This window comes from Hevea brasiliensis, chromosome 5, assembly GCF_030052815.1.
Source record: "Hevea brasiliensis isolate MT/VB/25A 57/8 chromosome 5, ASM3005281v1, whole genome shotgun sequence".
NCBI classification, from domain to species: domain Eukaryota; kingdom Viridiplantae; phylum Streptophyta; class Magnoliopsida; order Malpighiales; family Euphorbiaceae; genus Hevea; species Hevea brasiliensis.
Genome location: NC_079497.1, coordinates 10,659,657 through 10,676,680, shown reverse-complemented (window position 1 = coordinate 10,676,680; position 17,024 = coordinate 10,659,657). Strand labels below are relative to the sequence as shown.

General features: G+C 30.7%; 2 protein-coding genes across 2 annotated transcripts; both read right to left on the bottom strand.

The window, feature by feature from the left end:
* Positions 1-202: 202 nt before the first annotated feature.
* On the bottom strand, positions 203-1,243 carry LOC110651823 (protein NETWORKED 3C). Its single transcript, XM_021807262.2, is given in 3 exon segments — positions 203-587; positions 590-876; positions 961-1,243. Coding segments are annotated over 3 exon segments (615 nt in total). The 5' UTR covers positions 1,061-1,243; the 3' UTR covers positions 203-359.
* A 3,964-nt stretch (positions 1,244-5,207) lies between these two features.
* Positions 5,208-12,039, bottom strand: LOC110651825 (RNA polymerase II C-terminal domain phosphatase-like 3). The gene is made up of 12 exons (XM_058146965.1): positions 10,958-12,039; positions 10,710-10,842; positions 10,523-10,578; positions 10,371-10,431; positions 8,827-10,257; positions 7,841-8,416; positions 7,572-7,718; positions 7,208-7,476; positions 6,995-7,106; positions 6,649-6,906; positions 6,205-6,251; positions 5,208-6,120 (listed from the first exon to the last, which is right to left on the bottom strand). The coding sequence occupies exons 1-12, from the start codon at positions 11,686-11,688 to the stop codon at positions 6,057-6,059; spliced, it is 3,885 nt and encodes a 1,294-aa protein (XP_058002948.1). The 5' UTR covers positions 11,689-12,039; the 3' UTR covers positions 5,208-6,056.
* Positions 12,040-17,024: the final 4,985 nt, after the last annotated feature.

The window sequence follows — 17,024 nt, the reverse complement described above, 5'->3', positions numbered from 1 at the left end:
CAGAAACGGGTATTAAAATTACCCCAATTTTTTCCTTGCTTTATAGATGTGGAGTTTAGCCTTTCAATAATATGCAGCTTACTCATTTATGGCTAAGAGTGAAAATTTTAGGTGCGGTTGGCGGTTGCTGATTGATACTGCACCTTAATAAAAAGCATGAATAAATGGATATACGCCTTGCAATTAACTATTAAATGTTAGTTAATGGTTTTTTTTATTATTATAAATAAGAGTAAACATCAGGTTTTTTTTTTTTTTTTTAAATTCTGCTCAATTCATGACCAAAGAAAATAAAATTGAAACCATGTCCAAAATAGGTGAAGGCCAACTTGATTAGCTCTGAAACTTGCCAGAGCAATTCAGCCCCCTTGAGCTTGGAGACGCGAGATTTGCTTAGTTTCAGCACCAGTGCTTCCATTCAATTCAATATCATCTATAATCTTTCTCAGCCTGCCTGCCTTCATTTGATTTCTATCTTCGTGTTCTTCCATCTTCAAATTGTTACACCGTTCATTTGAAATTGGCTCATTCGAGGCATCCTGGTCGAAGGTGGAGGTTTCAGTTTCAGGGTCAGAATCTTCTTGTTGAAATGAATAGGATTTGTGTGGTGATGATCCTCTAGTTTGGTATTTCCTTTGCTACTATTTATGGGCTTCAATGAAGAAGATGCTGACCTCAAATGCGTAGCATGAACGAATTCTGCAGATCTCAGCTGGTCATATTTTTCAGCAAAGGAGAGATACGAGTTGTGCAGGTCCTGCACGATCTTGATCAAGAACTTAGGTCTTCTCTTATAGAACTGATCAGCCACTTCCGCAAAAGAATCTCCGTCGTCTTGTATAAGATTTACGATAATTTTAATCTTCTCATCCAAATCTGTAGATTGCCACAATTAGTTAGTGTTGCATTCTTGAACCAGATATGACTAACAAGTGACAGAAGAGAAAAAGAGAAATAAACCTGACAGAGCGGCTTGAAGCCATGGAGATTGAAGAGTTCGATAATGGCTATTAGACCACCATGAAAAGGGAGCAGAGAAATCACGTTTTGCTTCCACCATGAAAAGGAAGCAGAGAAATCACGTTCTGCTTCCACCATGGAAATCTGACTTGTTTAGTGGGGAAGGGTCATGCAAAATATCAAATGAAAAGAATGATCAAACCAAACAAAGAAACATGGGATGAGGCCTTGAAATGATTGTTAAACTTGGAGGAGTGGACACCAACTTGTGTTGATACCAAAAAAAAAAAAAAAAAAGGGGTAGCACTGGGCAGTTGTTGGAAAAGCAATTCTGTTATATACTGGTGCAACATATAGAAAACTAGAGAATTTGAATATTAATAATTTTAATTTATATATATATTTCTTAATTTTAATATATAAAAATAATATAATATTTTAAATTTTTTATTAATCATTTGAAATTTTATTTTTATTACTTTTATTTCTCAAATTTTTTAATAAATATTTTATAATAAAAATAATTTATATATATATATATATAATATATTAATATACTGTAAATTATCTTATATTGATAGTTACTTATTATTAAAACAACTATTAAATTATTTATGAGGAGGATGTTAGTCATAGGATTAAAGTCGGATGGTTGAAGTGGAGACGTGCCACATAAGTTTTATGTGATCGTAAAATTTCCAATAAGTTGAAATGAAAATTTTACCGTACAGCCATATGACCGGCTATGTTATATGGTAGTGAGTGTTGAGCATTAAAAGAGTCGTATGCGTCTAAGATAAGAATTGCAGAGATGAGACTGTTAAGATGGATGAGTAGTCATACTAGATTAGATAAAATTCGTAATGAGAGTATCAGAGAAAAGGTAGGAGTGGTGTCAATTGAAGATAAGTTGAGAGAAGGGAGATTGAGATGGTTTGATCATGTGAAGCATAGACATACTGAGGCTCCAGTTAAATAAGAAAGAAAAAAATGGGTAGACCTAAATTGACTTGGAGGAGAGTAGTACAACATGACCTAGAAGTATTACACATTTTTTAGTTAGGATTTAATCCAAAATCGTTTAGAGTGGAGAAAGCGAATTCATATAGGCGACCCCAAATCTTTGGGATAAAGGTTTAATTGAATTGAGTTGAATTATATGATTTATGTGTAACAGATAATGCCACGTGACAATACTGTGAAAAAAAATATCATGTGTTAGTTATGTAACAACACCATAAAAAAAAATATCATGTGACAAACTCTTAGGAATACGTTACTGCTTTATATATATCCCCCAAAATCTTTCTCAATCTCATCTTATTATTTCTGTTTTGATTTAAACCACTGCCATGGCATGAAAGTAAATCGAATTCGGTCTCCATCATTAATCCATTTAACCCTAGACTTTACCAAAACAACGATTCTTTTCTTTCTACAGTATTCTATTCAATTGATCTTTCATATGACAATCCACATTATGCAGGTATAAAGATTCCAAGCGAGACTAAGCGCTTTCTTGACAGCTAAAATTCTCCTAGGCAAATTATATTTTCATTTACTAGTAATGACATAAATATTAAGAGCTTATTTGATTTAATTACTTTTAATTTTTTATTTTAATTATTTTTTTATTTTATAAGTCAATTTAAAATTAATTAATTAATTATTAGTAAAAATCACTTAAAAATAAATTTTAGATAGTTTAATTATTAGATTAAAATATATTTAAAAGTAATTTAATTTATTAAAATAATAAAAAATTATATATAAATGAGTGTTTAATTATTAAAATGAAGACTATATTAATATTATTAATATTTTTAAAAATTATTAGGATAATATAATATTTTATTTATTTAAAAAATAATTTTAAAATAAATAGTTAAATCATAAATATTGATTTTAAATTTATTTTAACTAATTTTTTTATTTATAATTTAAAATAAATATTAATTTACTTATTACTTTTTATTTTTATAAATAAATTTGACGAATCAATCCTCCGTAACATGAGAAAATGGTCCAATTTCGACGAACAAAATTAGCAAACCTCTCATCTAACAACCAAGCTGATAGGAGGTAGAAAGGGTACTACCACCACCAAAAAGTGGAAATAAATTAAGTAAAATAGGCCTATTTCTTAAATGAACGCAAGCTATATGAGAAACAAAAGGGCACACCACTCAAACATTAGCAGCAATATTCTATAGCAAAGGCCATAACACAGTCCTAGCACGATAATTCAGGCTAGCATAGGCCGCCATGAATAGCCACGAGCCATACACTCTGCCAGAAACACTCAAATGCAAAAACTGGAAGTATTGGCACAGTATATCAACTTCAACACAATATGGATTCCACAAAACCCAATTACCCAAATACTTCTATAAAACCCATTAATTTCAATTCAGTCCAATCTTCTACGCAATCCGGCAAATCCAATCTTCTCCACAACCCGATTTGTCGTAGCATCGCTTACCTTGGTGTCAAACAATACACAATCGTCCGATAATCTACCTCCATTCCAGTAGAGCAAACAACACCCTAGCTAGCCTCCTCCTCCGCAGAAAAAATATATGTAACGAGCCATGTCTTATTACCCATTCAATGGTCATGATATTTTGTTAAGAGATGATTATATTAATATTCCTTTACAACGTTAAGAGGCTGTTCACTTTTACATTAAAAAAAAATTAAAAAAAAAAACCTTTAAATGTATTATACTATTTTATAGCAAAATCTTAGTTAGTTATTACAAGTGTAATTAAAAAATTAGATTAAATTTGAAAAAATTAATAATAAATTACAATATAATTCCTAAAATTTTATTTAATTAATAAAATAGCTATACATAAATTTTTTTATTTATTATATAAAATATATTTGTAATATAAAATAGATTTTATTTTTTTTAATTTAAAATTTATACTAAAGAATTATTTTTATTAATTAAAATATATTTTAATATAATAAACAATTCAAAAATTATATAATAATAAAATAATCATAAAATAATCACATTGTAAATTTTTTTAACTATCAATTACACCAAGTAATTACACAATTTTTTTTTTCTAGTCATCGTCAGTTTATTGTCAAATATATTAATCTTTCTAAATTGATAAATAATTAATATAATTTTAAAAAAATTAATTATTATTTTTACGGTTGGAAAAATTAACTTTAGGTAATTTACAATTGGAAAAAAAATTTATAGTATGATTATTTTGTGATTACTTTGCCTAATTTATAATTGAAAAAAAAAATTATTATTTTGTGATTACTTTATTATTATTATGTAATTTTTGAATTGTTTATTATATTAAAATATATTTTAATTAATAAAAATATTTTTTACATAAAATTTTGATTAAAATAAATATAAAATATATTTTATATTATAAATATATTTCATATAATAAATAAAAAATATTTAAATATAAAATTTAAATTAATAAACTATTTTATTAATCAAATATAACTTCAAAGACTACATTATACTTTCTCTAATTTAATTTAGTATCATTTGGCAACAATCACCACAAATAACTAAAATACTGCAATAATACACACAATTTAATGCTTTAGTCAAAATCGGGAATATTCTGAAAATTTTAAATCTTTTTCTCTAATAAAACTTTGAAAAATAGTTTTAATTTATTTTCTACTATTTCCCTTTATAACAAAAATTATACTCTCTCATTATTTTTCAGTTAAAACAATGAGTTTTTTTTATAAATAAAGTTATATTATATTTTTTTTATACAACTAAAATTAATTAGTTATTCAGAAAAATTTTATTTATAATGATAAAAAAAATTAATTATATTGTTAAGAATAAATGAATAACATAAAATCCTCCTTTATGATGCTTTCACAAAGTCTATCAAATGTGGAAAGAAAAGGCAAAAGAGAAGGAAATTTGGCAACAAATTCCTAAAACCATTCTGTAACCTCCAAAACCTCGTTATTCCTGGACCTCAAGAGTCGGACGGAACTCAGAATCACGTGAATCCGTTGGAGCATATTTCCATTGTCAATTCAACAATTCGCAATCCATTCAATGGACATATGGTTGATAATCATTTGGTAATCCTCCATCTGTCATTACCAATTTGGTCAATTTAATATTAATATATCACTTCGACTTTCGTACCGTCGCTTTCTTATCCCTTGCCAAATTTTTCTTCAATTATACGCATATGATCATACCCCACATCCAACCATTTTCAATACAATAACACTTAAGCTCAAAGTTCCACTTTTTTTTTTTTTCCTTTTAATTATTTTTTTTTTCCAATTTTCATCTTGAAGGAAAAAAGGATAATAGAAGAAATAAAAATAAAATGGTCGCAAGGGTAATTCCAATAGAATGGCCCTGGCACTGATGTTAAGAGGAATCAATCCAAATAGGGAAAAATTTGGAGCAACCAAAGACCGCATTGACAATTACTCCTCGCTAAGAATGTTCCTCCTTAACTTCAATATTCTTTTAACTCAGAAAAATCTCCTTCCCTGGATCAGGCGCTTGTTTTTACTACCTAGGTTTATATCTCCACACCCTCCTGTGCTCTCATTATCCATCCCACTTCCACAACTGTATCTGTCTGCTTCCACAAATTCTCACTATTTTGCTGCTGTTTCATTTGTTTATTTCACTTTTGGACATCCAGACTCACACTTGATCATCCATGTTAACCACAACACTTCCCATTAGCACATGACTTGGTAAACTTCCGCACATGATGCCACCATAGTTTACGGAGATCAACTATCCTCTTATCGCTTCTTTTTGCTCTCCATAACCTACCCAGAATCCATATTTTGAATAATTTTGGGGCTCCTGCAATCCACATGTGCCTCTACTTAAAAGAACCCTCTTTCCAATTCTTCAGCACATTAGTAGATCCAAATCAAACGGAAGGCGAACCCACTAGTAATAATTGGAGGTTATAATAACTAATATTGTCCAAATTAAGCCGACCAATATCTACTCCACCCCCCAACCATTACAACCCGACTCATCTCCAACTTTAGCTAGAACTTGATGTTATATTTATCCGGTCTTAATTTTACCAGAAGGGTTATGATTGTTATGGTTTAATGGCAAAATCTTGCTCATTTGCTCTCCGATATAGCAAAGCTGAAGCTTCCACCCTGCATTCATTACAAGTGATCAAAGAGGGAGAAAGAAATGCAGTCCATGAAAGTGCAAAATAAACAAATAGGAAAGATTCTCACCACCCAGGGTAGACAACAAATCGTCCAGTGGATAAAGCCCAATTCACCTGTTCAAAACAAATTATATCATACACCAACCTAGAACTAAAAAATTGAAGTGTTGCTAAACTTTTTACTAGTCAATTTTCACCAACAGCATAACGAGGTTTTACCATGTCATTAAGAAACCCAACCCAAAATAAAAGAAAAAGGCAAAACAATGAAAGGAAGTAAACAGACTTGAAGTAGGAGTTGACAAACAAAAGTTAAAAATCACAGCTGATTACAATAATTTATCGGCACCTGTTTAAGTACAAAGATTTTTTAACACACTAGACAATTTAAAAGCTCAACCTAATATTATCCACCCAGAGAGAGAGAGAAAGAAGGAAGTGAAGAGAAAAAAACAAAGGCTCACCCCAGTTAGAAGGTTGCCAAACAGCAAAGTAAATCAAGTAACAATACCTTATCCGTTCCAAGTGAATTGGCAACTACATGAGTGACCTGTTCGTCTATCTGGTTTGTGCAGACAGCACCAAACTGTTCAGCTGTCTGCCAGAGTGGATGTAGATGGGGATTGGCTTCACCAACAGGAAACACCCTGCTAAATACTATTCGGCAGCCAGCCAAAATCTTCCTCTGCTCAGATGCAAGGATATTTCGAACGTCTGCTTCATCTAAGGACGGGTGAGTAAAAAAGTTTTGATGTATTCTCTCAATAACCTGTTTCAGGCAAAAATAAATTATTTAAGGGCTTGAAAAGTTAATCAATTGTAAGAAAATCACAGGGGATGGAGAACTACTGCCTCACCGCCAACGAGCATGCCAAAGTCCCATCTTCTGGTCTCTCGTCATGGTCAATCTCAAGAAGAGAAGGCCCTGGCAGACCAAATTGGCGTCTACTACAAGGAAAATATATATACCTGCCACAAGTATAGGTAAATGGCCACATGAAGATGGGGATAATGCAACCAAACAAAAAATAAGAGCATTAAAGGAACTAAGCGGTTGTCCTAATGCTAACCTTTCTACAACAATCAAGTTCAACTTGTTATGTGGCCAGACTCTCACAGAATCATCTATAATGACAACAGCAGACTCCATACCCAAGACCCCCTCAAGATCCTTACTCTTGGGAACCCTCTCATCGCTATCAAAGGGATCCCCATCATCACCCCTGGAAATAACTCGTCCATTAAACAAAACCCCCGTAGGATCCAGAACTTTTGCCATTTCTGTGGCATACAACTTGTTCCCCATTGTGTAAAGATGCAGCTCATACAGTTTACTAGCCTAAAAAGCAGAAAGAGAATGCATTAGAATGCTTTGCATATGACTTGAGGGCTAAAAAACACTTGATCCAAAAGAAGTTTCCAGTCTAAAACTACCTTTTCCAAGAAATTCCATATCCCAGGACGCAATTTTGTCCACATTCCCATATGAGGGAAGCGGAATAGATGTCTCTGTGGTTTTTCATGATCTTGTTCTTCCTTCTTTCGCAAGATCTCATCATGCACAGGATCAATTTCAACAAACTGAAAAAAGTAAAAAAGAGTCATAATAAATTAATAAACTTTAACTCTTCCCTCAAATATTACCCTAAAAATAAGGTAAAAATAAGGGGGAAAAAACTGTCTATACAACAGTAAGAAATTGCCTTGGCAGAATTAAGAAGTGTATGATCAAGATCCAACACAAGGCAGAGCTTGTTTGCAGCAAACATTTTCTTTTGTTCTTCTATCCTTCTTGCCCTCTCTCTCTGTATAGCAGCTTTTTGCTGGTCATTATATCCTTCAAAGATATGATCAAAATCTCCCCATGTGTTCTGTGAACGAGGAGCTACTGATGCTACACCAGGTGGTAAACCAATTCCAGTTGGCTGCTCAGAATTTAACACCACAGTTCGCACATGTTGAGATACAAGATTCTGAGAAACAAGAGGTGGAGTTGATGCATTGGAAACAGACACAATATCAGCAATATTTTTCAAACTCTTCGTAAATGGCAAAGAAATATCTGGCGCCACAAGAGATTGGGTAGGCACTGGTTTCATTTCCACTTGACCCTCTTGATTTTGCACATTCTGATTTTCCTTGGTACCTTGGCTGGTTGATGTAGAGATTAAATTTGTTTTGAACTGTTCAGACCCCAAGCTCCCATTCCTTTGGAGTGTATTATTATGAAGAACACGACGAGGATCCCGTGGTTTCATACGAATTTTTCCCATCTCATCCTGCAATGGATTGTCAAACACGAAAAACAAGCCTTTCAGATGGTTACAAGCAGCCATTGTCAAAATTTTTTTAACTGTTTAATATCACATACAACATGCTATATCTTATGCACTTTATTCAATAGCAGTGTATAGAAAAAAAACTACCCAAGGATAATAATTAAAACAACATTCGAATTGAGATGATATTTTTTGGGAAACAAGTAAAAAGTGTAACTATAAAAATCCCTTTGTTTCAAGATCAAGCAGACACTCTAAAAGCATAGCCATAAAACACAAATATTTCTCATCAAAGGAGCTTGCGATTTTTAACCAATAGGCATATAACACAAACAATTTTCATTGGAGGTGCATGCTTCACATAATCACAATTCTGGATGCTCAACAATAGAATACAACTATGGACTTACCGAAGCAGCCAATTGAGGAACCTGAAGTGCCCCTGCTGGTCTTGGCAAAATCCCTGTGGACTGTGGGGGAGCAACATTAACCACAGGTAGAGCTCCCAGTATAGAATTTGTGTTCGGTGGATGTGTTGTACTTTTAGCAAGATCAACAGGCTTCTGCTGTGCCTCTATTGCTAATCTCTGCTGTTGTCCCATTTTGAGTATACTGATCAACATTGTTGGATTCACTGCAATGTTTTTCAATAAATCAGGCAGAGATGTTGCACTAGCACTCATCACTGGGACCTGTTCAGCTCCAGCTACAGCACTGGCTCCTGTAACTTGTAATTGCTCATTTCCACTAATATTCACACTAGATATTCCACTAACAGTACTAGGACAAGCTACTCCATTATCTATTCTCCTGGGATCAGATTCTGCATTCTCTACCAACTGATTTCTATTCAAAGTTTGAGGTCCAACCACATCAGTATCCTCCAACCAACCGCCACTTCCAATCATGGTTTTCACATCCCTACCAACTCCAGAAATTTCCGATGCAATTTTTTGCCTTTTTAATGAAGGACCATCCGGAATAGGTTCATCAACAGACTTTTGCTTTTTTAAGTTCATTGTTCCTCCCACTTTAAGTGTGTTATTCACCACTGGCACAGCACGGTTGTTTTGGTCTGAAACATTGGCATCAGAATTAACAAATCGAAGCCTAGGGTCCCTGCTCTTTGCAGAGGCTTTCGCAGCTAAACCAGGCACAGAACTCACCAATGCAGTACTTTTAGCAGGAACAACTCCCTGCTTGCTAGAACTATCAGGGCGAGGAGGAGCAGCAGAAGCAATTGCTTGCCCTAAAATCTGTGGATTTCCAAGTCTAACGTGGCCAACAGTCGATGAACTAGAAACTTCCCCACCTACATCACCATCTCCATCACCAGATTCCTCTGAAGGAGTTGGGCTTGGAAGCCTATCATTCACTGCAAATGAGCTATGACTAAATTTTTGCTGATAGCTAGAAACAGCTTTGAGAGCATCAGTTTCATATGGATGCATTCTAGAATCTTCAGTGTCAAGCACCACCTTAGGTGTTAAAACTCTTTGTACAGGTAATGGTGGTGCTACTTCCCGTGTAGGTGATGGAAGGCTATCTGCATCATGATCTCTGTGGAGGTCTAACAATGGGAGCAAAACTGCTCTACTCTTAAAAGTAGATACTCCTGTTTTTGGAGCTTCTAATGATATGTTTGGCTTATTATTAACTAAAGAATCCGCAAATGAACGAAATTTATTTGTAGTTGTCAAATTATGAACTGAACTATTAGCTGAGACATCATCATCCTTCTTATTCACCTCATTGGACATCAATGTCTCTCCCTCTTTTTCACCAGACGTAGAACTTGACAAAATACCAGGACAATCCAAAGAGGAAAGCATGACCTCAATCTGCGGAAACAGATACAATTTTTAAGCTTACTCAGCTGACAGAAGAATCTTCCCAGATGATAGTAAACCACAGAGAGAAACAAAACTAAAGGTTGCTGTTACATTAACTATACCTGTTTCACCTGCTCAGGGGAGAAAAGAGGAGGGACATAACTATTTACAAGGGACAGAAACCTGTTACAGAGCAACAAAAGAAATTACCAAACTATTGGTGATGTTAAAAGTTTCATAAAAAGAAAACAATGAGCATTACTATTGTTAACACCTTGAAAAGTCGCCCTTATTTTGTTCCCTTAATTTATGGTTCATGGAGTAAAATACCTGGAGAGGGCAGCAACAAGCATTGCAATTAACTCAAAGAATACTATAGCATTACTTTTGCTTAAACTATAAAATCATGACAAATATTCATAGAAGGATGTAGAAAACTTGAATAATAATGGGTGCCTCACCGAATTAACAGTTCGAATAGCAGTGAATGACAATTGCATAAGATGATATTTTGTGGGAATATCACATTCCCCAACCACATGCCGCAAGCTCTCCAATGTGTTGCGCAGTTTTGAACAAGTTGCCTCAAATGATCTAACAACAAATAAACCAAATAAAAACCAATACTTAATAAGTGCAACATGTGTAATCTTTATTCCACTCTCAAAACATCACCCAATTATTAAAACATCAGCAACAAATCGCTTACTTGTCTGCTTTAATGACAGTCACACTCTCCAGAGCTTCACGAATGGAGTTCACCGCCTTCTCCAAATTTTTCTCCTTGGACTCAACGTGCAAGTAATCAACATTCATTTCATCACTATTCGAAAGCCCTTCTTTAATTTCCCCAATAGTTTTCTCAGCTGGGTCTGAATCCAAATCAATCTCTCCCTCCTCCAATTCACCTTCCTCCTTCTCAACATCCACAATCTTATCATCCATTTCATCACCGCTATCATCAATCACAAATTTATCCACTTTATTCTTCTCGTCTTCTTTACCGCTGTTATTATTGCTATTAACAGACGCCACAGACGACGACGGCGACGATCGCTTGGAATTCTCATCGGGTTCAACCTCGACAAACAGCTCATTTAGAGGTTTATTCTGTACTGCCTGTGCCCAAGCAAGATTATACAAGCCGGAGACGTATCCTCCTCCCATCTGATACTTGTAGAGATCTCTCATCGTCCAAATCCTACCGTCTTTGGGTTTCGATTCTTTTACAACCTTAACCTCGTGCTTATTAAAATCTTCCTCACTGATCTCTTCCACTGATGCCGTATCGGATATTTCACCCTCCTCCACATCCTCCGCCTTTAAATTCTCATCATCTTTGCCCATCGTATCTAGGGTTTCTTCTTTAAAGTTATTATTCCTCGCGAAACAATCAGATCCACCGCCACCAACACCAACACCAACACCAACAATAAACATAAATATATAATTACAATAAAAAAACAAAAAGTAGAAACAAATCTACTTCCAAAAATCCTCCATATATTACAAATAAAGCAAAAAAAAAAAAAAACACACACACACACACACTTGACCAGATTAAATTAGGGGTTTTCCCTTCTTTTCTCCAAGATCTGATATTAAGCCAGATAGATTATAACAATTTCACCGAATTGCGTTCGAAAGTTTTGAAATTTCAGATTTTGATCTCAGATCTGCTTTTAAGACATTCAGATCGGACCTAACACTTAATTTCTTAAAGGTCTAGGGGTTTTTTTTTTCTCTGATAATAAAAAAAAATAAGAAGAACTCGTTAATTGAAGAACGAAGGCCTGATTGGAGGAGTTTATAAGGAGGCGATGTTATGCGAATCTAGTATACGCTCGAGTTTGAATCTGGGCCGTACACGTCAGCGATCCGGAAAACAGATTCGTGTTATTTCGTGAGTATGACGGCAGTACTGAGGAGACCAGAGTTGGCTTAGCATTCTTGCTCTAATGGAGATCCAAGAAAAAAATATATTAAAATTTGGAGACAATTCTTAAATTAATATTTATCGATAAAAAATATTATTTATAAATAATTAATTAAAAATGATATTTGATAAGATTTCAACACACAACAAAAACATTAATTGAGTTTATCCATTACGAGATTGTTATTATAATATGTCTTATAAATAACTAACAATATCGTAATACGTCTTACTTTTTTTAAAAGGCTTATCATTAGATAAAAAAATAAAATATTTTTAGTAATAAATAATTATATCCTAATGTTCTAATTTTATATTATATATCTTAATTTTTAAGTTTTAATAACTAGTTATAGTTAAAACTTCAAAATTAATTTGAAAAATTTTAAATTTTATTCTCTTAAAAAACAGATATTAATAAGAAAAAGTAGTAAAAATACTTTATTGTGAATGTATTTATGGATAAAAAAAAACTCTAAGGTTATGTTTAATAGAATATAATTTAATATATATAATTAATTATGTAATATAATTAAAATTATAATGTAATATAATTGTCATTATATTTTTTTATTTAATTGTAAAATAAAAATTAAGTAATATAATTTAATATAATGATAATTTTTATTTTAATATTTAATTTATTTATAATATTAATAATAAGTAGTAGTGATTGTAGTAATTGATAATCGAGTAGTAGTGGTAGCTAAGTGGTGGTGGTGGCAGCTGTGGCGATAGCAATTGTTAGATAGTGATGATAGTAGAGGTGACAATAACTAAATGATAATAACAGTGGTCAAGTGATGATAATAACATTGATGGTAATATAATAGTAATTATAATGGTAATAACTATGGTAACTGTGGTGATAAAGTAGGCGTAATGATAGTACCAACAGAGGTGGCCAGAAAATAATGGTAATGATAGTACAAGTAAATAAAAAGTAATTATAATTATATTTATTTATGTATATAATAATTATTATATAACTTTAAATATAATTAATTATATTATATAATTATCATTTTATTATGTCAAATTTTTTTGTATTATAAAATAACATAATTAAATATATAACATAATTGCTATTATATTACAACTTTAATTACATCATATCAAATATGACCTAAAATTTTTGAGATTTGAATGTAATTACCCCTAAATTTAGAATATATGATTTAAAAATTAAAATATTTGAATATAATAATTAATTAATTAATTAAAATGTTTGGTTTTTCTATTAATTAACCTATTTAAATAATAATTTTTTATAAGACATATTATAGTAACAATTTCGTAATGGACCTGTCCCCTAGCTTCAATATATGCTCACTTGACTCGATCCGTTAAAAGGAGGGGGGTTTTGCATCCAGTAAAGAAATGAATATTCAAAAATCACATTTTTCATCAACATTTTTTTTTTATATTACATGTGTGCTATGGAATGAGATTAACTATGTTATATTTATTTTAATCTGGATGGTTATATAGGTTTAAGGGTTGAGATGAGACTAGTTATGAGACATGTGTGTGTGTAGTGTTAAGTTAAACTTTTTTCTAGATATAAGGATCTGTTTGGTATTGAGTTTGAAAGACTCAAAGTGCTTTATCTAAATAAAAGTACAATTTCATATACTATTAAAAAAATAGTTTGAAAAAAGTTGTATTGTTATTTTAGTATTTTTATAATTAAAACTTATCAAATTTAATTTTAAATTATTTTTTAATACTCTCTGACTAGCATACTTAAAAAATAATATTCTCAACAAAAGTTTCAACAATAATGTTAAACAGGCCATAATGGTTGAATATCTTATTTATATTGTGTTATGTTCTTATGAGGTTTGTGTTAGGCTTAGTTTTGACTTTTAGAACATTAAGATTTACTATGGACTTTGATAGCTTTAAGTAAAGTTATAATAAATTGTGTAATATAATGGTAATTTTAATTTTAATATTTAATTTATTCATAATATTAATAATAAATAATAATGATTACAGTAATTAGCAGTCGAGTAACAATAGTAGCGGCAACAGCGACAATAGTGGTTAGGTAAAGATGGTAGGAAGGTGAAGTAATGGTAATGATAATAGTAGCTGAGTGATTGTAGAAATGTCAGTGACTAAATAGTGAAAACAGTAGTCAATTAGTAGTGATGATGGTGATAGTGATTATGGTAATAAGATAATTGTGGTGATAGTGATTATGGTAATAAGTAGCAATGGTAACAGGGTAAATGATAGTCGTGATATAATAAATGAAAAAATCCAAATAAAAAATTATAATTATATTTATTTTTGTATGTAATAATTATTATATTATTTTAAGTATAATTAATTATATTATATAATTGACATTCTTATTACATCAATTTGTTTTACAAAAATAATGTAATTAAATATGAAATACAATTATTATTTCATTATAATTTGATTACATCATTCAAATATGACCTAAATTTATTTTAAGATTACAAGGGGATTATGCCCTTAAAATCAAATTAGCTTTGGTGTACAAAAACTATATCAAGAATACTCCTCACTATGAACATTAAAACAATAAAACTAAATAATTATCTACTTATTATCTTAAATAATATCTTAAATTTGAAATTTTATGAGCATACTTCTAACTATCTATTTGATGTTTCATTTCAAATTCAATGGTATACATCCAACTATCTATTTTTAGTTTAATATTTTGGATAAAAAAAAAATTATTACTCCTAATTTTTAAAAATATTTGGAGGAGACTTGTTATTCTTACATTTTAATTATGGTAGTCATCTAAAGAAAGTTTTTATTGAAAAAAAATAGTGTAAATTAAGAGTGTAAGATATTCTTATAATATTAAATTTTCTATTAAATAATTTAATTATAAACTTTATAAGCTAAATATATAAATAATTATTTTTATTTGAAGATATATTTAGATTGGTTAAATATTGAGAAGCACACTTAGCTTCATTTGGTAATTAAATTTAGCCAATATCCAATGCTATTATTTTTTTTAATAGTCTAATAAGAGAGTTACCATAACAAAATTTTATCGAGAAAAAAAAAAAATATATATATATATATATATATATATATATATATATATATATATATATATATATATATTTTACAGTTATAAATATTATATTTTGTTCAGATCTAAAATAATGTTTTTAAAAAATAAAATAAAAAAGTAAAAAAATAATCAATTTATATTCAATTTTCATATTCAATTTTCAGTCTCAATTTTATTTGACATTTTCAATTTTAATCTTTCTTTTCATTTTCCTTTTTTATTTTAGTTCTCAAATAGTAATTTTATTTTATTTATTTAATTGAAATTTAAAAAAATAAAATGAAATAGAATATAAAATAAAATAAAAGTGAAAAAGAGAAAAATCAATTTGTTTTGAATTTTGGTTTAAATTTTAGTTGACAATTTGATCTTAATCTTTACTATGTTTTTAACCTCATTTCTTCAAATTTTAATTTTAATTTTAAATTTCAAACAGTAATTATATTTTTGTCATGTAATTAAAAAAGAGAAATTTAAAAGTAAATGAGATTAATTGTTTGGATTTAATTTTTATTTTTTACCTCACATCTTTAATTTATCTTTAATTTTATTTTCCTTATTTTTTTTAGAAAGAGGAAAATATTCTATTAAATCTTAATTTTAGCCTTTAAGTGTGGGATATCCTCCCATTTTAAATTTTAAAAGAAGCTGAAAAGGATAAAAATTAATTTAAATAAAAATTAATTAATGATAAATTAATTTTTTTTGTTAATTCCCTAAGCTCTCTATATGAAAAAACTCTCTCTCTCCCTTTAACTCTCTTGGAAAATAAATCAGCCTCTCTCCTAAAATAAAGAGAAAAAAAAAATCAACACCCATCGTTCTCTATTTGAGAGGCTTTGGTTTGTTAAAAAAAAGACGGGATAGCAAACTCAACAACCAAGAACTCCAGGATTAATCCCATTTAAATCTCTCTACACCATCATTTCTTTTCCTCATCAGATTCATTTTCGCATTGTTTGTTCCTCCTTTAGGCAGTTTCTTTCACACCAACAGTGCCCTCCACATCGTCAGCAGTTCATCCGTTATCAACCCATCACGTTGAAGCCATCTGTGAAGATTCACCTTGTCTCCTCTTCTCATTTCATCATACTCTTTTCAGCATTTACATTTGTTAGAGTTTAAGGAGAAAATTCAATCTATTCCATATAAAATTGTATTGTGGGAAATGATTTCGTTTTGCTTTTTGTTAATAATTGAACGCTAATTAATTTATTAATCTCCATTTGATTTGCAACTTTATTTATATCTATTTGGTTTTTGACAAAGTTAACCTGCCATTGTGTAGTAATTTAAACTATACATCTGTGTTCTTGACCTCTCTCCGTTATATTGTTTGATAATCACATGGATCAATACATGCCAGTTGTGAGGTTAAATTTTGATATTGCATTTCATTCTGTTTTTATGAAGGGTGATGTTTTAGATTTGATGTTATGGAAGGATAATTGTATGAATGGGACCCTTATACCGAAATTCATTAATAATTAATGGATGATACCATTTAGTGTGTTTGGATATATGATATTGGGGATGATGTGCATAGGAGATGGAGATTCCTACTTGGGTACTTTAAAATATGATAATCTCAATATATTAATTCCCATCATGAATTTTGGAAGCATAAATAAAGGAAATGATTTTCCGTTTTTTATTTCAGAGGTATTTGGTTCATCTGTTGGGTACAGTTAATAGTTGATAAATATCCAAACAGGTAAATTAGAGTGTTTGACAAGCTTAAAAAAATAAAGCTGATAGCTAATGAGC

Excerpts from the sequence above, each read along its gene's own strand:
- LOC110651825 (XM_058146965.1), bottom strand. The coding sequence starts at position 11,688 with ATGTTTATTGTTGGTGTTGGTGTTGGTGTTGGTGGCGGTGGATCTGAT. Across the intron at positions 10,579-10,709 it reads CTATTCGAACTGTTAATTCG|GTATTTTACTCCATGAACCA; the intron begins GTGAGGCACCCA and ends TGCCCTCTCCAG. Across the intron at positions 10,432-10,522 it reads AATAAGGGCGACTTTTCAAG|GTTTCTGTCCCTTGTAAATA; the intron begins GTGTTAACAATA and ends GCTCTGTAACAG.